This window comes from Cololabis saira, chromosome 14, assembly GCF_033807715.1.
Source record: "Cololabis saira isolate AMF1-May2022 chromosome 14, fColSai1.1, whole genome shotgun sequence".
Classification (NCBI taxonomy): Eukaryota; Metazoa; Chordata; class Actinopteri; order Beloniformes; family Belonidae; genus Cololabis; species Cololabis saira.
Window position 1 is genome coordinate 9,445,040 of NC_084600.1, and position 23,211 is coordinate 9,468,250.

Genomic DNA, 23,211 nt, shown 5'->3' on the forward strand with positions numbered 1-23,211 from the left:
GGAATCACGTCATTACGTTTGTAGTCGCTGTCTGATGACAAACTAGTGTTTTCAGACAAATGTCCGATCATCAGGAATATTCCCAGGGATTATCGTGCTGACACCATGAGTGAGGAGGACGCGGCGGGCCGGGGGGACCGGGACCGGGAGTCCACCCTGCTGCTCACCAAGGACGGCCAGCGCTACTACGTGAACCGCAGCGGGGTGCTGGACAGCAGGAACGACCCGGACCTGGGGGACCCGGAGGGCCCGGACCCCGACGACCCGGACCCGGGCGAGGAGAGCGACGTCCTGGACACGTCGGACCCGCGGGACGAGCGGGACGACGAGGACGCGGGGGAGGGCGACGCCGCCCCCAAGCAGTGCACGTACGACGGCTGCACCGAGACCACCACGCAGGTGGCCAAGCAGAGGAAGCCCTGGATGTGCAAGAAGCACCGCAACAAGATGTACAAGGACAAGTACAAGAAGAAGAAGAGCGACCAGGCCATGTCCAGCGGGAAGCTGGACGTAAGAATACTATACTTTATTAATGTCAATATACCTGGGTACAGGGAGAGCAGCATCACCTCTCCAGTGCAAGACAGTGCAAACAATAAGAAATATAAAAAAAGGTTAAGGTGCATTTGAATAGTGAAATCAAGACCTGAGATCCTATCTACAGATAATAACATAATATATACAGGACTGTCTCAGAAAATTAGAAAATTGTGAAAAACAAAAATGTCATACATGCTGGATTCATTACAAATCAACTGAAATATTGCAAGCCTTTTATTATTTTAATATTGCTGATTATAGTTTACAGTTTAAGATTAAGATTCCCAGAATATTCAAATTTTTTGAGATAGGATATTTGAGTTTTCTTAAGCTGTAAGCCATGATCATCAATATTAAAATAATAAAAGGCTTGCAATATTTCAGTTGATTTGTAATGAATCCAGAATGTATGACATTACAGAAAATCACAATATTCAAATTTTCTGAGACAGTCCTGTAGCTACACATGTGGTGGAATATTGCACAGATAGTCCGGGAAAAGTATTGCACGGTAAAAACAGTAATTGCACATGAAGGCATTCACATTTTTTTCAGGGCGGTTATGGCTTTAGGGAAAAAGCTGTTTTTTAGTCTGTTAGTTTTGGACCTGATGACTCTGTAGCGTCTTCCTGAAGGCAGCAGGTCAAACAGGTCAGAGCCGGGGTGGGAGCGGGAAGGGGCAAGAGGGAGCCGCCCCCAGAACCTCCAGAACCTCCAGAACCTCCAGAACCCGCACCACAACACGTGTGATTGGAGATTGCATGCTAAAGAGAGGATTTGGTTGCACATATAGATGCATATGTTGTTTTTTTGTTTCGTTTTTTCCTTTCCCTCAGTCCCAGACCTTTTTTAAACGCAACAGTTCCGACCCATCTCACCCACTCACCCATCTCACCCTCTCACTAGGGGTGGGACGATACGGGTAACTCACGATTCAATACTTTGGCGATATGTGGCCCACGATAACGATAATATCACGATATCTACGATATTCGTTTTATTGTAAGAAATTTCATCAACGATATATCACAATATATGTGACTGAAGAAGGAAAAATACCCATAAAAAGGAAAACGTCTGTAGCTATGCATTTATTCAATGCCAAGAAAGTGCATTTGTATATTTCCTCACTGCCTCCTAGGCTTGTAAATGTAAACACTGTACAGCTGGACTAATTAAAGTGCATGAACATTAATAACATGTTTTATATAAACCAGGACAGTGCACTGTTTTGTATCTAATACTGAAAAGTCAGTAAGCAACTTAATTTTGCATAGTCCCTCACCGCCTCCTAGGCTTTTAAATGTAAACAATGTACAGTTGGACTAATTAAAGTCCATGAACAATAGTGCGGTGACAACCGCGTAAATCCATTATGTGTGTTGTGATAAAATATCGATATTTGCCTTCAGTTTATCGATTATTTATTGCGACAGAGAGCGCAACAATATATTGCAATATCGATTTTTTTCCCCACCACTACATCCCACCCACTGTCACTCACGTGTTGTTTCTCTGTTTGTGTTTGCAGGAGAACGCGGAGGAGCGTCCCGTGTCGGTGAACAAGCAGCGTCTCAGTGCCATGGGGGACCGTCCTGCCAGACCCTCGCTGATCGAGCAGGTCCTGAACCAGAAGAGACTGGTGGGTCGGGACCGGGTCGGGGCTGGACCTTACATATGTACTAAATGTTGGGATATTTTTAGTTTTTAATTCAAACATAATGAAAACTAAAAGACTGAAATCGGATGAGCCATTATTTTATTCACAACAGAACATAGAGAAAATAAATGTTCAAACTGGGAAATAGTACAGTTTTATGCACAAGGTGAAAACTGCTACAGGTCTCCAAAAAGTTGGCCTGAGGCCGTAAATCAAACTCAAGTTGAAGAGTCCGTCAGCATCTCGGTTTCCAGACGTCTGGACATCGAGGTTATGAGATTCTGGAGTTTTCAAGTTGAATTCGCTCCCATTCTTGCCTGATATAGACGTCATCTGGAGGGAGGATGTTGCTCTAAAATCTTTTTTATAGAGGGAATGCGCATGACGTCACAGATGCGACTTCACAGCGAGTTACGCCCACTAAGTGTCAGAAAGACTGAGTGTCAGAAAGACTGAGTGGCAGCGTAAACTCTGTTTGAGCAACTGGAAAACATCTAAAATGGGAAAGAGCTGTTGTGTGATCGACTGTACTCATAGATTTAGCAAGAAATCGGAGTTATCGTTTTACAGACTGCCAAAAAATAAGCTTAAGAGAGACAAATGGATCGCTGCAATTCACAGAAACGACTGGATTCCAGGCCCCGAAACGTGGATTTGTGGTTCCCATTTTGTATCAGGTAATGTTGGATTTTTGGGTAGCTAACGTTAAACGGTCAAATCATAAAGTTCGGTGTCCTCATCACTTTAATTTCTACAACAAATCCTGCCTTGAAGTCGGACCAAGCGTCAAGACTTTTGTATGCCTTCAAGTAGGGCTGGGCGATATATCGAGGATAGCCGATGTATCTCGGCTTCTACTCTGTGCGATGTACAAAATGACTCTATCGTGCATATTCGAATATAATTTTTCACGCATTTTGCTTTTAGCCGCAGGCATTAAATTACAGGCTTTTCTCACTCTCTCGTCTCGTCTCTCCTTCTCTGAGACATAAAACAAGCGCACCCTGTCACACATGTCAGTCACGTGTTGTCGTGTGTGCGTTATCATTGGTCCTGCTGGTGTCAGCGCTGCGGTCCGGGACCGCCGCTCACTTCCCCGCTTTAACTTTACTTTAACTTTCCCAAACTCGGCCTGTTTGCGCCGTGAGCTCAACCGCGCGGTTGCTACGCGCGGCGGACTCTTTTCAAAGCTAACCGGCTTAGTAAAGACGGGAGGGGAATGGGATGTTTTCTCCTCGCACGAGGCGAACGGCTCTGAGGAGCAGCCGAGCCTTTAGGCTGATTTATGGTCCCGCGTTACACCAACGCAGAGCCTACGGCGTAAGTGCGCATCGCCGCGTACCCTACGGCGTAGGTTCTGCGTCGATTTAACGCGGAACCATTATTCAGGCTTTTCTGTTCCAGAACTGAGAAACATCACCTAGTGTTGCTTAAATGTGGCCACATGAAATCAATCACTATCATTGAAACAAAGTCAAACAAGAATATATGACGTCATATTTCTAAAAGTAAGTGAAAGTGATGCAAAGTAAAGGAGGAGAGGGTGAAACATTGCAGTCCCTACACCTACAATTAGTCTTAATATAAAGGTGCTCTAAAAGCCCTCCTGCTCAGAGCAGCTCATCCTGGTAAAACCAGGTAAAACCTGGTCATCCTGGTAAAACCAGGACCAGAACATGTTCTTAGCAGATGTTCTTCAGACGGGGAGTCAGAGATGCAACGTGCACTTTCTATTTTGAAATTAGACTTTTTATGTTTGTGCCACTCACAATGTTTTAATGTCAGAATGTTTTAATGTAGATATAGAATCATCATACTGGTGTGATTGTAGCATCAAAATGTTAATTCAAGGCTAAGGCAAAATATCGAGATATATATCGTGTATCGTGACATGGCCTAAAAATATCGAGATATTAATAAAAGGCCATATCGCCCAGCCCTACCTTCAAGCTTTGCTTCGTGTATTTCCCCGGCGTAGAAATTAAGTTCATATAAATATCAGGAAACTGGATTCGTGTCCAAATATTAATGTCCATGGACCACTGGTTCTTGGGGTAACTGTACCAAATATTAATGTCCATGGACCACTGGTTCTTGGTAACTGTACCAAATATTAATGTCCATGGACCACTGGTTCTTGGTAACTGTACCAAATATTAATGTCCATGGACCACTGGTTCTTGGTAACTGTACGGGTCTCTGTCAAGGCCCTGCCTCTCACAAACAGAGAGATCTCCGCTTCCTCTGAATCTTTTCATTATGTTATGCACTGTAGATGATGAGATTGGCAAAGGCTTTGCAGTTTGACGGGGAGGTACATTGTTTTTAAAGTCTTACACAATCTTTTTATGCACCCTTTCCCAGATTGCAGGGACTCTGCCATCCCTTTTTATAGCTAATCATGTTACAGACCTGGTATCAATTCCCTTAATTAGTTGCTTGATGTTCTCCCGGCTGAATCTTTTTGAAATGTCTTTCCTTTTCAGCCATCTGTTGTCCCCCTGTACCAACTTTTTCGACACCCGTAGCAGGCCTGAAATTTGAAATTAGCTTATTTTCTGCATGAAATTGTACCAGTTTACCCGGCTTAAACATTTGTTATCTATGTTCTGTTGTGAATAAAATATTGGCTCAAGTGGTTAGAAAATGTTGTAGATTCTATTTGATTCAAATTTAAAAAACATCCCAACTTTTCTGGATTTCAGTTTGCATGATATTGTGGTGTTTGATTAACGGCCCTTTGTTACGGGAGCTTTAACAGAGAAATGTACCAGGTGCACTTTTTAGCAGGAAAAAGGGGTCGATTCCTGATTCATTCCAACAGAAAATGTTAAAACAACTTGAAATCCCAGTTCTCCTCACCTGAAGACACGTTTACAGGAAGAATAGGACACAATGACAACTTCCTTGCTTAAGCACTGTGTTCTCAGTGCCAAACTATCTGATTGTCGCTAAAAGGAATGACATTACAAAGCAGTAAACGTTTTATTGTCGTAACTCTTGCTGCAAATGTTCTCTCCTTCTAAAGCGAAAGGTGGAAAAAAAGGATTGGTATGTTGATCAGGAGTAACATTTCTCTTTTTTTTTAACAATATCTTTATAGATTTTTTTTTAATTCACATATAGGATATTATTATAAAGGACATTTCACAACAACTTTTGACTTAACAGTCTTAACCCCCCCCATCCCAACCCACATCCATTCTCTCTTTGCATCTCTCTTCTTATAAGGTCCAAAATTAGTACAAAGTAGAATATGACAGTATTATAAGTACAGTCCAATGGTAACTCTAGCAAATTAAAGATATACATAAACAAAACTTACACATAAACTAAAATTGCACTTTTGCTGTCGTCCTCCAAGACCCTTCCCCTTCCGAGGTTCACCACTACTCTGATATTTAGGTTCCTGCCCTGCATTTTCCTCCCGTAGAAGCATCTATATCTCCTTTTTTAATTAATTGATTAAACGGTTTCCAGATTTCCTCGTACATCCCGAGTTTGTTTTTTGATGTATATGTTATTCTCTCCATTGACATACATTGTGCCATAACTTTGATCCAAGCACCGATTGTAGGCGCATCCGTTTTCTTCCAGTTAAGAGCAATAATCCTTTATCTGCAATACACCAAAATCAATAAATATTACCCTCTTGGGGTTTCAAATTGAGATCTGCTGGATGTAGATGCAGCAATAACAAGGTAGGCTCCAGTGGAATATTCATACAGGACAGGAGAAGCATGGTTTTATTAATTACCTAATTGGCAGACTTGGCGTGCTCACTCAAAAAGACCAAAAGTGTGTCACCGGGTTCCAGTCCAAAAAACATGTCAAAAAATCCAAATCCGACAGCACTCACTGTAAGTACAAAACTTTTAATGCATAGTTAAATCACTGCACAGCAGCAGAGAATCGGACGCGTTTCAGCTTACAAACGCTGAGGACGGCTATAAGCTGAAACGCGTCCGATTCTCTGCTGCTGTGCAGTGATTTATCTATGCATTAAAAGTTTTGTACTTACAGTGAGTGCTGTCAGATTTGGATTTTATTAATTACCTCCCTCCAGAATTCTTTAATTTTGTCACATTCTCAGACAGACCGTAAAATTTCTCTTGAATTGTGCTGTAAAAGCTGAACGTGTTTGTTTTTGTCCTGCAGTCGCTGCTCAGGAGTCCGGAGGTGATCAGCTTCCTGCAGCAGCAGCAGCAGCAGCTCCTGGCCACGCACAACCGCCTGCACTCCCAGCAGCACTTCCAGGGCTGCTGACGGCGGCTGCTCGCTGCACGCCAACACGGACTGATCACTGATCACTGGCACCTGATCCATGATGGATACCAAGCTGCAAGCAGGACCTGTCTGCAGTTAAAGAAACAGGCTGAAAAAAGAAAAACTTTTGGACTAAGCTCAGATTTCATCGTGTAGCACACAATGTTAAGGAATTCTATTTTTCTAAGTGAGCCAAAAATTCCCTCCATTGACTGTGAATTCATGTTTGCCAGTAATAATGAAGGCCGTGGGTTCGACAGGTTTAACGCTTCACCTCATCTAGTGTTGGCTCTCACTGTTTTAATGATATTCTTGTCAAACGTGACAATCATCTTTGCAACCAAGTGAAGCTTGTAGGACTTGCTCATTGTACTGTATGTCTGTTCATATTTTATCTGTAGCACACGTTTTAAATTATGTTTTAATGCAAGTAAGGGTAGCAGTGTAAAAGAATTGATTTACTGGTAAAGTGCAAAAAAGCTCAGAGAAGTGACTGTATGAAGCTCATTATGTTGTGTTTCCCTGGCTCAGTACAAAATATTTAAATATGAAAATGTTAACAAAATAAAGAGATCCCAGACTCTGTATTTATACTGTAGTTTTGGTTTCTTCTTTTTTTTTAATGAGGAAAAATGCAGTTCATGGGGAGAAACAAGTTTAAAGGAACAAGTAAAAAGCAACCAGTACATTTATACATACATTGGTTAATACACATGGAAATACATTTACACATGATTATAATCACATTCATTTCTGAGTACCTGTAAATATATCCCATTTTTCTGGTCTCATGTAGTTTAATGAAAACAGAGGGGAAGTTAAAAAAAAGATCACCATACTGAAATGAAGGACAACTTTAAAGCCAAAGGAGATTCAGTCGTGTGTGTTTCAGTTGCGTCCCACGAAGTAACGAGCATTAATACATTAGTTTGTCCTTTTTATGCAAGATGTGGAGTAAACGATCTGTAGGACAGAAAACAGATGTACAGAATCTAGGACTACCTGTGTGAAAACACTGAGCACACGCTCAGATAGGCGAGCGTTGAGGTTATGACACGGAGGAGATGGGGTTGTGTGGCGAGCCCATCTGCGTCAGGACCTTGTCCAGCCACTGCAGAGGGCCGTGCAGGTGCACTTCTATCCAGCAGGGGGTGCTGGTCACGTCCTGACGGTGGTATTCAGCCCCCCAGCCCTGAGGGATGGACACAAATGGCACATTTACACTAGTACCGTATTTTCGCGACCATAAGGCGCAACTTTTTTTTTTTTTTTTTTTCTTAAATGTGCCGGGCGCCTTTTGAAACGGTGCGCCGTGTCTATTACCTGAATTACGGTAATGTAAGGCCGGCCACCATGAGAACGGTAAAGGGAGAAGGGGGCGGGTGAAGCCCCCGTGAGTTGCGACGTGAATGAGACTCCACTGAGCTGTTTAATGTGGAAACAGATGATGAAAACTTTTAAGGATTTGCTTGATGTGTAAAATACAATCAAACTAAGTTTTGCTCCGCTCTATTTAAATAAGCACACTTGTGTGTGAGTGTTCTGCAGCGCGGTGATGGGCGCTGCTGCAGCCGACTTCCTGGTTCCCAAAGCGGGTCCGATGACCTGGTTCCCGGCCGTTTTACGAGCAGAGATTTCTGGGGTCTGTCTCAGGTCTGATCAGCTTCACCCTCCGAAATTTACAGCCAAATCTGTCGGTTACAAACCCGGTACCGGATCCCGACATGCGCGGGTGTTTTTCGCGGCGCGACACACACAAAAGCCGGAAATATACTCTACGCACGTAACCTGCGTAGCCTGCGTAGCCTGCTTTGTGTCTGTTCATGCTCCACTGCGTACGTCGCGTACCACCCGAGTAGAGCCTGTCATACCGATGGTGACCGATAGGGGGCAGTAAGCAGAGCAACAATTGGAAAAGCTACTTATATTAAGTAGCAGAAGTAGTAGCAGCAGCAGCGGTAGCAGATTAGAAAAACGAACACTTTTACAGGACAATATTGGATGATGTAGGAGATTATAACATCGTGTGAATGTGTATGAGTGTGTATGAATGTTTGTGGTGGTCGGAGGGGCCGTTTGGCGCGATATGGCAGCCACGCTCCCGTCAGTCTGCAGGGCAGCTGCGGCTACAGACGGAGCTACCACCGGGGAGGATGTGTGTGAATGAATAATGATCTCTGTAAAGCTCTGGGTGCCTAGAAGGAAGCTAAAGAAAACCATAACATTATTATTATTATTATTACTCTTTTTTTAATGTGTATTACTTATTTATATTACTGTTTTACCCCCTTCCCTGTGTGTGTGTGTGTGTACTTCTGCTACGTGAGTTTCCCCGTTGAGGGAGTAATAATAAAGGACTATTTTATCTTATCTTATTATTATTGCTTATTATCAAAAGTGGATAGTCTTTCCAGACTAATTTATCCAGCATTCTCCTCACCCATCTCAACAAGAATGACGAAACAATAAATCCAGTTAATTTTAGGTTCATATGGAGAAGTAGATGTCAATATATAAGAAAGATTAACATGGTCAAAAAATGTATTGTTCCTAATATGATTCCAAGTCATTCAATAGTATTTTTATTGAAAAACAGAGTATTTAAAATAAAATAAGTCCCGTCAATTGACTCCTGGCTCCCGGCTCCGCTTCCTCCCGGCTCCGGGAGGCACCGAGGCTCGGCGCGTACCTCCGCCGGGGCTCGGTCGCCGGGGCTCGGTCGCCGGGGCTCGGCGGCCGGGGCTCGCCATCCGCGGTACTCCCGGGGACTCTAGTCCCGCAGCACCAGTGAGTATTTTGACCGGAGAGATTATAAAATACCGGACTTCGGCATATTTTACCGGACAACGGAAACCCTGGGGGGAAGTTAAATATTGCATAAATATGCACGGGGAACTTTCTCCAGGGGAGAGCAGCATAATCGTGCCAGCCGGGATCAGACCGGGAACAGCGATACTAGCAGACAGAGCGAGAACTGCAGGTCGCGTACGCGTTCAGTGTCTTTTTGAGAACGTGCACGTCGACGCGTCAAATGTACGCAGGATACGCAGGATACGCGAGACGTGACGTCACGCGTATCCTGCGTCTCGCGTACGCGTTCTGAACTGCAAGTATAAACGCGGCTTTACTGGTTTATGTAGCGCTTGCCTGCTGCGCTGATGGACAGAAACCTATGGTGATTTTTAAAAGAAAAACTTTGCATAAGACGTTTCCAGCCGGAGTCATTATAAGGGCGAATGAAAAGGGGGGGCTGGATGAAGGGATGATGATCAAGAAGCTGAGACGGGTCTGGAAATTCGGACTGGCGCAGCTGAATTAGCGGAGCGGAGCTCCTGTACAACCCGGTACCGGCTCCCCGACAGCGCGTGTGTGTGAGCGGTTCCAGCGCGGCGGTCCCGGGTCCCGGGACCGCCGCGGGACCAGCGCGGGAGGGGGCGGACCGGGACCCGGGTCCCGGTCCAGCGCGGGGGAGCAACGGGGAGCGGACCCGGTCCAGCGCGGGGGAGCAGACGGGGAGCGGACCCGGTCCAGCGCGGGGGAGCGGACGGGGAGCGGACCCGGTCCAGCGCGGGGGAGCAGACGGGGAGCGGGACCCGGGACCGCCGCGGTCGGGATTTTTAAAAGAAAAGCGTTGCCTAAAGAGACTTTTCCAGCCAGAGTGAAATGAAAAGGGCTGGATGGATGAGGAGATGATCAGTGGCTGAGACAGGTTTATGTGCAGCAACCCGGTGGTTTTTTTTAAATTCTTTAATGCAGAAACAGAATATGAACCTTTGAAGGGTTTGATTGATGTGAAAAGTGAAATAAAATATCAAACTAAGTTTTGCTTCCGCTGTATTTTTAGCGCGTGTGTGTTTTGCAGCGTGCGTGTGTGCAGCTCCGTCTCCGTAGACGGCGCCTTTTGGGTCGGTGCGCCGTATGTATGTTTTAAAACCAAAAATGACACACAAAACTGAGGGTGCGCCTTTCCACACAGTGCGCCATATGGTCGCGAAAATACGGTACCTACCAGAGGTGGTAGTAACGAGTTACATTTACTCCGTTACATTTACTTGAGTACGTTTTGGGAAATGTTGTACTTTTAGGAGTAGTTTTGGATCACTATACTTTTTACTTTTACTTGAGTAGATTTGTGAAGAAGAAACTGTTCCTCTTACTCCGCTACATTAGGCTACGTTGAGCTGTTACTTTTCTTTTATCCTTTTATCCTCGTACGCGTCAATCTCATGACATCACTGGGTGATTCTTTGGGAAAAATGTTTGTTTTTGCATGTTTTGTCACATTTACACAGACTCAAACACACACAGAGTTTCTATGAGTTCATGTTTGTTCTAGTTCTGCCTGGTTAAAAAAGAAAAGTACAAAGGCTGGAAATTTTGATCTACTTGTGATTAATTTATCTTTTTTATTCTGTTATTATTTTATTTATTTTATTATGTATTAAAGCACTTGAATTTACTTTAAGATTATTTTAATGCAATTTTTTATTCATTTTAATTTATTTTATTATTTTATTGATTTAATTTGCCTGAAGATGACTATTTTATACTTTTGTCTGTTTGAATGGTTGTGTTAAAAAAATAAATCAGACATTACTCAACAGTTACTCAGTACTTGAGTAGTTTTTTCATCAAGTACTTTTTTATTTTTACTCAAGTAATTATTTGAATGACTACTTTTTACTTCTACTTGAGTCATATTATTCTGAAGTAACATTACTTTTACTTGAGTACAATTTTTGGTTAATCTACCCACCTCTGGTACCTACTCAGCCCGACTCCACTCGCCTTGCCCTCGTTTATTTTCAATACCCAGATCAGAAGTAGGAGGTTGGAGCGAAGCTGCTGTGACGTATTTGATTGTGCGACACAAACGAAGAAGTAAAGGCGCCAAAGACTTAGAACATGGATGAGAGTTTATATATCTGCTGCTTGTTCTGTGGCATTTATTTGATATCAGTTGAAAACAACGCCATTGTCCACACATACAGCCTCACTGTCAAAGAAAGCCAACCAGAGGCTGCACTTCCTACGTGGGCTGAAGAGAGCTCACCTACCACCGCCCATCCTCACCACCTTCTATGTCCATGGGCCAGAGCCCAAAATTTCACTGGTCAGTACCACTCAAGGTGACAAAACTTACTTATGATTTTTGAAAAGATCCATGTCTGTAGATGATATTTTGGTAAGATAACCTTCCTGAGTGGCAGCTGTATCATAGTTACCAGCTCATGAAGTTACCCACCCCCTTCAGAAAACTACATTTTAGATGCTGCTGCATATCCTGGTTTAGACTCATGTACAGGATATCTGTTAATGTTTCACTATATTGTCTTTGGTATCATTTTAAAGGGGACATTTTAAGCATTCATTCAAGCTAAGATGTGAATCTTTCTGACCAACATCGAGGTCACTGCAGTTCTTTAAACTTTAAACAACACACATTTTTACACCATTTTCACCTAAATGATATACTATCTTTTAGCCCTGTGTCATCTAGGAACAACAGAGACACAAAATACAAAAACTGGAATACTCACAGGACCATAGGGATTCAGGAAATGTATAATATACCCCTACTATATCATTGTTACAGGTCATTGTGAGCCTTAAACTAGAAGAGCATCATTAGGCTCCTATGAAACTATAACAGCCTTAATGTCACAAACTGGTCTTTATCATGCAAATACACGACATAAAGGACATAACAATGAGATTAGGAACCAGCTTAGTTTTATAAACAAGCATCTAAAGTGTAACTTTCTGAAGGGGGTGAGTAACTTCATGAGCTGATAACTATGATCCAGCTGCCACTCAGGAAGGTTATCATACCAATATATCATCTATAGATGTGGATCTTTCCAAAAATTATAAGCAAGTTTTGTCACCTTGAGTGGTACTGATATCTGGTCTGGCCGATAGACTATAGGGGCTCACCTACCACCACCCATCCTCACCACCTTCTATAGGGGCATGATGGAGAGCATACTGACCAACTGCATCTCCATCTGGCATGAAAGCTGTACGGCAGCCGATGGAAAAGCCCTGCAGAGTAGGGTTGTCACGATACCAAATTTCTGTTTCGATACCGATACCAATATGTATTTCGATACTTTTCGATACTTTTCGATACTTTTTGTAAAAAGGTGGAACTCTCTCAATGTCAATATTTTCCTTTATTTTAAAGCAGACTTTGGGAACAATAACAACAATAAATAAAATAAATAATTGGCATGGGATATTAAAATGTTCAAACCTTTAGAACAGTGTGAACAAGTAAAATAAAGCAATGCCATTCAAATTAAAGTCACGATGTTAAATAAAATACTGTAGCAGCAAAAACTCCTGCTTCTGAGTGGGTGGTGTCACCCTCTCTGAGCCAGGAGCACTGGTCTTCTGTAATTGGGGGAGGGAGGGGGTACAGTATTTTAATTAACATGGTCATTTTAATTTGAATTCCATTGCTTTATTTTACTTGTTCTCATTGTTCAAAAGGTTTGTGTTTTGAAACTATAGGCCACATGAAACATTAAATGGGCATAACTAGAAAAATAAATTGAGGATCATTCCATTATCTACAGGACTGTCTCAGAAAATTAGAATATTGTGATTTTCTGTAATGCAATTACAAAAACAAAAATGTCATACATTCTGGATTCATTACAAATCAACTGAAATATTGCAAGCCTTTTATTATTTTAATATTGCTGATCATGACTTACAGCTTAAGAAAACTCAAATATCCTATCTCAAAAATTTTGAATATTCTGGGGATCTTAATCTTAAGCTGTAAACCATAATCAGCAATATTAAAATAATAAAAGGCTTGCAATATTTCAGTTGATTTGTAATGAATCCAGAATGTATGACATTTTTGTTTTTTTTAATTGCATTACAGAAAATAAAGAACTTTATCACAATATTCTAATTTTCTGAGACAGTCCTCTAGGATAGGATTAGATATTGTAGGCTAGTGGAATGTTTTACAAAAGTGTGTTTTAATATATAATATAATTCATTGCCTTAATGGTTTATAATATATATGAAACATTAAATAATATTAAAATATAAAAAATATATTAAAGTTATATTCTAGTGTGTGGAATTTATTTAAATATTTTAAGAATGTAATTTTTTTTTTTTTTTTTATATTTTAAAAATTGCATTTATTAACCATGGACATGTTTTAACTCTCTGTATAGGCTGCTGTAGGTTTACTACGGGCTGGGAGAGGCTCTGTACTTCTTTCATTGACATGACAGTGCAGTGAACTGGTGAACAAAGTTATCAGCTGTCGTTCTTGACTGAAGTCGTGGAAGAAGTCCGCGTGGTTGTCCTTTAAACGTTTGGACAAGTTTGAAGTGTTGCCTCCTTTTGCGAGACACGCGTTGTAGCAGCGCTTGCACTGCGGTGCGTCTGGTTCAGTGGTTCGCCCTTATCGCTCGGTTTGAACCCGAAATATTTCCACACCATACTTCGGGCCCCCATTTTGTCCAAAAGTACGGGCTTTTCTGCAGCTGCCATCTCTTTTTATTTCAATTTTATTTCAACCCGCTCTGTCTGTCTAATAACACGCGACTTCTCGTTTCTCTCTCCTCCGCATGCGAGTGGGAGGGGGAGGCGGCTCTGCTTCTGCAACTACGTCACACTCGCGGACCTCGCCGTGCTTAAAGAGACAGGCTCCAATTTACCAATTCGTTTGCATAGAAAAAATATATAAAAGTACCGTTTGTTTTTAAATGCTGGTATAGTACCGTTTTCAAAACTCTAGTACCGCGGTACTATACTGGTACCGGTATACCGTGCAACCCTACTGCAGAGAGGTGGATGCTGCAGCCAGAGTCCCCGGCACTTCCCTCACATCCATCCAGGACATCGCACACAGTCGTTGTCTATCAAGGGCAAACAAGATCCTGGTGGATCCCACCCATCCTGACCATGGAAGGTTCCCCCTCCTGCCCTCATGAAGGTTTCTGAGCGACAGGTGCAGAACAGCCAGGTCCATGACAGTTTTTTCCCCCACTCCATAAGACTTTTAAATAAACAGAACCCGTTCCCTGTCTACCCTCGACAATGAATGTCTACAGTTCTGCACCAAGCACTTTGAACTCTGTATATCCTTATGCACTTTTGAGTACGCAGCGTTTTAGTTTTTAGCCTAGTGTCCTTATCTTTTAGTGTTTAAGTTTTTAGTGTTTTAATTGTTTTTATTGCTTGCTTTGAGCCAGTGGCAACGAAATTTCGTTCCACTTGTACTTGGAATGACAATAAAGTGAACCTTGAACATTGTTTCCAGACAAAAAGAAAGTCCAGAGTGCTCAGAAGGTTCATCTAAATCATGTGACGAAGGTGCTCTTTGGTGGGAAAAGGGATGTCAGAAAAAGAAGAAAAATCCAAGGCACTCTTCTTTGAATATAAAAAGCCTTTATTTGAAATGGCTATTTCATGTAGAAGATTAAAAAAGTGGGTTACAGCCCACGCGTTTCTGCAGAGAGAGACCTTTTATATTTACCAAAAGAAAGCCACTATCTATCCAGGTTTAAATGAAGACATTGATTTCAGTCCTTTTTTGTAACTTTTTTTCATTACAGATAGTGTTCTTTCTTATCCTATTTCCAGTATTTAATTGTTTAACAATTGGTGGAGCCATTTATTGGTCATTATCTGTTATTTCTCTTGTTCACATTTGTCCTCCCACCTACCCAGGTGATTTCAATCATCCCATTTAAAGAGAAGCAATGATTGAGGAAGGCTGTGGCCGAAACGCGTGGGCTGTAACTAGGGATGGGTACCGAAACCCGGTTCCAATTTTGGAACCGGAACCGAAATCCAAAAATTCGATATTCGTTTAAAAATGCGCATTTCGAATCTTCATTTCGAATCCTGGGAGTTTTTTTTTTTTTCTCTCTCTCTCTCTCCCCCCGCCCCCCGCCCCCCGCGCGCGCTCTGAGTATTACGTTTTTCTCTCTCTCTCTCTCCCCCCGCCCCCCGCGCGCTCTGAGTATTGAGGGGCCTTCGTCCTGCGGCGTCCCCGCGTCGTCGGGCGGGGTTTTCGCGGGGCGGTGTCCGGCACCGCGCGGAAGGCGGACCGGTGGGGGGGGGGGGTCGGATACGGCGGTCGGCGGTCGGCGGCCGGCGGCCGGCGGCGGCAACTCTGGACGCGCGCCGGGCCCTTCTCGCGGATCTCCCCAGCTGCGACGCCCGTCGGGGACCCGTTAACGCGGGCCCCCGGCAGGTCGCCTCTAGGGTTACCACCTTTCAGAAATATAAATAATGAACGCCTGATTTCAGCAGCGCAGGCGTCAAAAAAGGACATCCCCAAAACTTCTAAACTGCATAGAAATGTATTTATTTTATGTAAAAAAAACTAAATGCTTTGATTTAAAGTGCTTTAATAGCATTGAACTTGCACGACTGTACAGACAGACAGCCATATAGCAACTGAAATATCCTCTGCTGCTATCTGTACGTCCACATCAGCCCAGATGTAGAATATAGCTACAGGCAGTACTCGAGTAGAGGGGGGATGAGGGGGGGTGGCATCCCCCCTGAAATAAAAACGGTCCAAATCATCCTCCCCTGAAATAAAAACGGTCCAAATCATCCCCCCTGTAAAACTTCCATCCCCCCTTTCCATCCATTAGTAATTTCATCAATGAATGTGGTTTTACTGCTATTTCAACATTTAGAGTCATCAACAGAAAAATAACTTGACAATTTTCACTTGTTTCAAGTAAATTTTCACTTGAAATAAGTAGGAAAATCTGCCGGTTGGACAAGATTTATCTTCTTATTACAAGCAAAAAAATCTTGTTTTTTCTACTTATTTCAAGTGAAAATCTACTTGAAACAGGTGAAAATTGTTGTTTTTTCCAGTGATGAGTCTTGTTTTAAGTGTAATGGGATTTTTTTTTACTAAAATGAGACATTTTAACTAGAAATAAGACAAATATTCTTGTTAAGATTTTGAGTTTTTGCAGTGATCCATTTTACTTATCCTGTGAAGGACAGAGTCATATTGATAAGTTCAGAAAAGTGTTTTTTATTGTTGTGTTTTGATGTATTTGATGTAAGCCCAGTGGATATTTAAAGCTTACAGAAGGCTGCATTTAACTGCTGCTATGTGATTCCTGCAGTATTTCTGCAGGTGTTTTGGTCACTGCTATTATTTGTAATATATTATATTATTTGTAATCAGCACAGGCAGGCTGAGGGGAGACCACTTTATATATGTTAAAGCAAGAAAAAACCTGGTTTTCACAATAAGTGCAGTGCATAGATGACGGGGGAATATGAACTGGCCTGAAAAAATTTTTTCAGTCAAAAATATTTTTTTTGCTTTAATCCCTGGTATCGGAATCGGTATTCGAAAAGAATCGGAATCGAAATGAGGATTCGAAATAGGAATCGGATTCGATGAAAATGCAAACGATACCCATCCCTAGCTGTAACCCACTTTTTTAATCTTCTACATGAAATAGCCATTTCAAATAAAGGCTTGTTATATTTAAAGAAGAGTGCCTTGGATTTTTCTTCTTTTTCTTGAACATTGTTCTTCGATAAAAAATGAACAAGAAGCCGCGAGTCGCTCTTGAAATGATGTCACATCCTGACTCAGACATCTGATTGGCCAACCGCCTGACCAATCAGTGGCCTGTAGTGTGATGACGTCAGACGCAGCCGACTCAGCACGTTAAACCCCTAGTGGAAAAGCACAAAACCGAGTGTAGTAGTAGTGGAGTAGTGGAGGCGAGTCGAGTCAGGCTGAGTAGGTACTAGTGGAAAAGCGCCAAAACATTGAGCTGGGGTGAAGGCGTGTAACGCCCCCTTGTATGCAGCAGGAACTGGTACAGCTGACACAGCTGGAAATGAAAATCTGCCCCTAGTGTATGGAGCCAAATCAAGGCAAAAAGTTTTGCTAATTTGAAAATAAAATTTGAACCTGTCACTCATGATGCCACGCCCCTCTCAGTTGATGCCACGCCCCCTACGCCAGATCGGGGCCAAAAGTCTGAAACTGAAAAAAAAGATCTGAAACTGAAAAAAAAGATCTGAAACTGAAAAAAGATCTGAAACTGAAAAAAGATCTGAAACTGAAAAAAAAGATGTGAAACTGAAAAAAAAGATGTGAAACTGAAAAAAAGATCTGAAACTGAAAAAAAAGATCTGAAACTGAAAAAAGATCTGAAACTGAAAAAAGATGTGAAACTGAAAAAAAAGATGTGAAACTGAAAAAAAAAGATGTGAAACTGAAAAAAAAAGATGTGAAACTGAAAAAAAGATCTGAAACTGAAAAAAGATCTGAAAGTGAAAAAAAAGATGTGAAACTGAAAAAAAAGATCTGAAACTGAAAAAAAAGATCTGAAACTGAAAAAAGATCTGAAACTGAAAAAAGATCTGAAAGTGAAAAAAGATCTGAAACTGAAAAAAGATCTGAAACTGAAAAAAAAGATGTGAAACTGAAAAAAAAGATGTGAAACTGAAAAAAAGATCTGAAACTGAAAAAAGATCTGAAACTGAAAAAAGATCTGAAACTGAAAAAAAAGATGTGAAACTGAAAAAAAAAGATGTGAAACTGAAAAAAAGATCTGAAACTGAAAAAAGATCTGAAACTGAAAAAAGATCTGAAACTGAAATAAAAAAGATCTGAAACTGAAAAAAAGATCTAATACTGAAAAAAAAATTGAAACTGTAAAAAAATAAGTTCATGATCAAAACTTGAATTTTCAGGTTCAAATTTTATTTTCAAAGTAGCAAAACTTTTGGCCTTGATTTGGCTCTATACTGGTGTCTACAACTAAGTTGCGTGCTATGTACCTTAACGAAACTCATGCGGATGGTGCACATCTTGGTGAGCTCGTAGACCACCTCGAAGCCGTGGTTGACGGACTGGGCGAGGAGCTGAGCAAACAGCTGGTTGTTGAAGATCTTCAGGCTGCAGCCGCTGGGGATCTTGCACACGGTGGTCGGGTGGAAGCCGTGCTGGAAATTACAGTTGCGGCTCTGGACGAAGATGCTGCTGTCACTCAGGCATTCTGCATACACCTCCCCGCCCACGTAGTACAGGTGTAAACCTGACATCAGATGGGGAAAAGATCAAATACTCCTGTTTAGGCCTGTGTTGAAAAAATCAATTTTCCGATTCTAAATCGATTCTCATATTAATTCCTAAAAATGGATTTGTATGTCTAAAGCTCGATTTTTTTTCATCATTACATTACAACTTTTGGTATTTTTTTGTTTATGCCCAAAAAAGGAATGTTTTGTTGGACATAAGAATAACTGGTGCCATGTTTTTGCCTTTATATATGTTAAAAGGTGTGAAAACATTACAGTTTTCGGTTATAATTGCATAAATTGTCTATATTTCATTACTTTATATACTGTCTTGGGGTTACATTTGCATAAAATGCTAAAAACCGAAAAAGTTGAATTGAAACGTAATGTGAGAAAAAATAAAACCGATTTCATACGTCTCTGTTTCCTCCCTGGATCTGTTTGGTAATTCTCCCACATGATGTTTCTGAAAGCAGTTCTATCAGCATTCTGGGAGGTGATTGGTCCTTACAGCATCATTAGCTGCTAATACTTGCTCTTTAATCTCAATATAATACTAGTAGTAATATGTTGCATAACTACAGTCATATAATTCATGCAACAGCTCAAAAAACAGTTTTAATAACGCTAACCCAAATCAATATCGGAATCGAATCGAACCGGATCGAATCAAATCTTGATAATTGATTCTGAATCTTAAGAATCGGAATTGAATCGATTCCTGACATTTGAATGGATCCCCAGCCCTAGTCCTGTTTAATTGATCAGAAAACCATCTATATGGGTTGTTTCCTGTGGTGCAGATGAAATACTATCACCACATCACTGGCAGCGTCTGGGTTTTTTCTCAAATCTGTTTCTGAAATATTGATTGAGTGTCTTACAGAAACAAACACATGCACTCTCTTTGTCCTCTCACTAACAGCAGATGGGTGACTGTGTGTGTAAAAGCCGGTAAGAGGTTCCGGAGTGTGTGTGGCGCGTCGTACCTTTGCCTATGTGCCTGCGAGTGTGCTCGATGGTGGAGTTGCGGTTGACGTTGGAGAGCAGGCCGAGGCAGAAGCGGTTCTTGTTGTTGGAGGGGTCCGTGAAGCCGTCCACCAGCACGCTGCGGGACGAGGCGTGGAAAGTCTCCCCCACCCGGTTGTTGAGCTCATAGTAAGCTATGGAGCACCAGTACTCGGGCTCTTCGTAACACACGGGCCTTAAATCTAAAGAGAGGGGAGACGAGGAGGTGGGTGTCATCCATAATAACCATAACTAGAACATTTTGGGGTTGTGTGGTTTAGGGTGATTAATAATGGCCAAGAAGTAGTTTAGGGTTGTTAATAAACCACAGTGAGACGAGTTTTGAAACATTTGAATCATGTCCCTACGATAACCAAAGTCAAATGGACATATTTTTTTAATTAAAAGTTCCGAAGTGAACCGATTCTGGGAACATTTGAACGATGTCTCTACGATAAAGTTCGGCCGAGCAATAAGCGTCTGAATTTTCACCTTTTTTTCCGCTTCTTGGCATGTAGCGTTGCCACGGCAACGCTTTTGACTGGGAAAAGTATTTCCTTCGAGGCACGATGGAGACGCATCTAACGATGTATGCCATGCATGGGTGCATGTTGCGGTTCGCGACGCGTTAACGGATGAAAAAGCGCGCAGAATTAGAAGAAGAAGAAACCTTTTCTGGATACTAATATATCGCGTCCATTTTTCAGGTTTTCTCGGGCGTGTTTTATGTTTTGGGGATTTTTTTCTTACACATCAGAGCGGGGTCATGCTGTACACCCGCTGGTCCGCAGTGGGACTTTTGCGACTTTAGCTTTCTAGTAAAATGTTAGCAACATGGCCCGTTGGGCCGTTTTGGACAATTGCAATATGGACATGCCATTACTTGGCATGTCCATAATAATAATAATAATAATAATAATAATAATAATAATAATAATAATAATAATAATAATCATAATAATCATAAAAATAAAAAATAAATCATAATAATCTTTATGTGCCAGTATACCAGAGGTATATAATCCAGGTGCCAGAAAGTAAAAATCCAGTCCAGCAGTTGTTCCAACCATCACTAAACCAGCTCCTCTGCAGGTAGATGGTTATTAGTGAAAATACCTGTTTTAAATGTACAGGCTGATCCAGAAACACGGCAGCGTTTTTACTTTATGGAACCTGGATTATACACCTCTGGAATGTGCTTTGATGTTGTTTTTTTTACAAAATCAAAAATAGTTTTGAATCAATCTTAAATGAAGACCAATTTTGAAATGGGGTCAGTCTCAAAGCACCATTAGTCAAATAATGTTATTTACATTAAGCTGATATTTGCTCATTAAAACATATCCCTGTGGATCAGCCTGTACATTAAGAACAGGTGTTTTCACTAATAACCATCTATCTGCAGAGGAGCTGCTTTAGTGATGGTTGGAACAACTGCTGGACAGGATTGTTACTTTATGGCACCTGGATTATACACCTCTGCAGTATACATGGAAACGAGAGCGGAGTGGCCTAGGGGTCGGGGCTTCGGGCTCATGATCCGAAGGATCGACCCCTGGCACTGGCGTCACTTTGTGCATCCTCGGGAAAGATGCTTTACTCTCGGCTCTCCTCACTCCACCCAAGTGTATGAATGGGTACCTAGCTTTGCTAGGGGAGGTATCCGGCGATAGACTAGCGTCCTATCCTGGAGGTGGTTACCATGGTTACCACCTGTTCGTTTGCGCTACAGAAACCAGAGATAAACACCGGCTCTATGGACCACAAGGCTCGAAAAGGACATACAGGACTCAGAAAATTAGAATATTGTGATTTTCTGTAATGCAATTACAAAAACAAAAATGTCATACATTGTGGATTCATTACAAATCAACTGAAATATTGCAAGCCTTTTATTATTTTAATATTGCTGATCATGGCTTACAGCTTAAGAAAACTCAAATATCCTATCTCAAAAAATTTGAATATTCTGGAAATCTTAACCTTAAACTGTAAACCATAATCAGCAATATTAAAATAATAAAAGGCTTGCAATATTTCAGTTGATTTGTAATGAATCCAGAATGTATGACATTCAATATCATACAAAGTGAAATGACCTCTGTGTGGAGCAGAAAAGGTGAGTTTAGTGGTTTCTGTGGGGTTGCTTGGCTTCACGTCCTCCGGAGGGGTCGTCTCCATCATGCTGTAGGGAGGTGGAGGAGTCTCCGCTGAGAAAGTGAGAATAGAAGTTAGCCGATGCGGACTCAAGAGTCCCAATCTGTGCAGCCTGCTCTGTGAGAGCTCCCACCGGTGATGTGGTACGGACTTCCAGGTTCTGCAGAGCTGTTGGGGGAGTCGGGGTAACTCTGTGATGTGGGGGACTGGGTGAGGGAAGAGGTCGGGGAGGAGGAGAAGGAGGAGCCGGGCAGCGGAGGGAAGGAGTCCGGGTAGGTGGCGTTCTGGGGCATCAGAGGCTCGTTGTGCAGGGACGCATTCCTGAACTTGGCCAGCAGGCTGTGCTGGGGGTTGAACTCGCTGTGGCGTGGGACCAGAACCGGTGGCAGCACTGAAGAGACGAGAGGGGGAAATAAAAACGGTCACATGCTGATCCAAAGTGCTGCTATTAGAGCTAAGGATTTTTTTCCTCAAACATATTTTTATTGATTTTTCCCACAAAAATAGATGCACATACAAAGACATGGCAGAACTGTGAAATGCTCAGGCATCCAAGCCCCCATTTTAGCCCTCCCACCACCCCCCCACATACTACAACAAGTCAGGTTGCACAAAGGTAAATGCTGTGTAACAGTAGATGGAACATCATTCCTGGAGCAATAAAAAACAAAAACAGTAGCTGGAAGTCAGGTTTCAGTTCAAGGCGAATAATGAAGTGAGCAGCAGAAAATACATATGAAGGGAAGCAAACTTATCTCCAAACATACACTAAATAATGTATTTAAAGAAGAAAACCATAATAATGTTAATATTAAGGGGATTTAAGTAGGAATGGTGCCATTGGTCTGAAAATTGGTAAAGTGTTCTAAGAAAGGCCCCCACACCTTATGAAATTTGACTTTCAAGTTATGGATGGAATAGTATATTTTTTCCAGATTTAGGCAGGACAGAGCTAAGGATTTTGACTTGAGAAAACTCAGTTCAAAAGCTTTATTGGATATACAGTAATCCCTTGCTACAATGTCACGTCTCGCTGCTTCACGGATTTGCATTGTGCATTGTGTTCTGCATTCTGATTGGCTGAACAGTCTCCCCGCTTCTTCACTTCCTGTGTCAATAACGTTGGTCGCTTAGCAACAATGCTGAGAACAACCAATGAGCTTCAGCATTTTAACCTGTGTGTATGTAATTTAGCTTAGTTTCTTACCTTTTAATCTTTATTCTGATGTAGCCTTCTTATTCGGAAATGTTTTATTGATAATATCTTAATAATTTTTCTTTTAGGTTGACTATTTTACACCAGTCCAGGGACAGCAGATGCAAAATAGCCTTTTTGGCTAATTCTGGCATATTTTACATTTGTTTAAATGTATTATTAATGTGCATTGTTCCTGACATCTAAACCTTTAAATAAATAAATAAAAATAAGCAGCAGCTCAAGAACGGGAGCCTTTGATGAATCGTTCATTACAGTCTCAGATGTAATCCATGGTTGCATGTCGGTTTATAAGAATCTTTTTGCC

At 41.7% G+C, this 23,211-nt stretch overlaps 2 protein-coding genes across 2 annotated transcripts in view; one reads left to right on the plus strand and one right to left on the minus strand.

Annotated features, from left to right (window-relative positions):
* On the plus strand, positions 1–7,207 carry LOC133459554 (regulatory factor X-associated protein-like). The gene is made up of 3 exons (XM_061739620.1): positions 1–510; positions 2,072–2,182; positions 6,359–7,207. Exons 1-3 carry the CDS (start codon positions 106–108, stop codon positions 6,464–6,466), a joined length of 624 nt encoding a protein of 207 aa, XP_061595604.1. The 5' UTR covers positions 1–105; the 3' UTR covers positions 6,467–7,207.
* LOC133459553 (mothers against decapentaplegic homolog 9-like) overlaps positions 7,071–23,211 on the minus strand; it is a 24,570-nt gene continuing 8,429 nt past the window's right edge. The window contains exons 4-8 of the mRNA XM_061739619.1: positions 21,822–22,079; positions 21,631–21,741; positions 19,513–19,734; positions 18,284–18,540; positions 7,071–7,658 (exon numbers count right to left, since the gene is read on the minus strand). Of these exons, the coding sequence (XP_061595603.1) occupies positions 7,515–7,658; positions 18,284–18,540; positions 19,513–19,734; positions 21,631–21,741; positions 21,822–22,079 (992 nt within the window). The 3' untranslated portion in view covers positions 7,071–7,514. The remainder of the gene's footprint in view (positions 7,659–18,283; positions 18,541–19,512; positions 19,735–21,630; positions 21,742–21,821; positions 22,080–23,211) is intronic.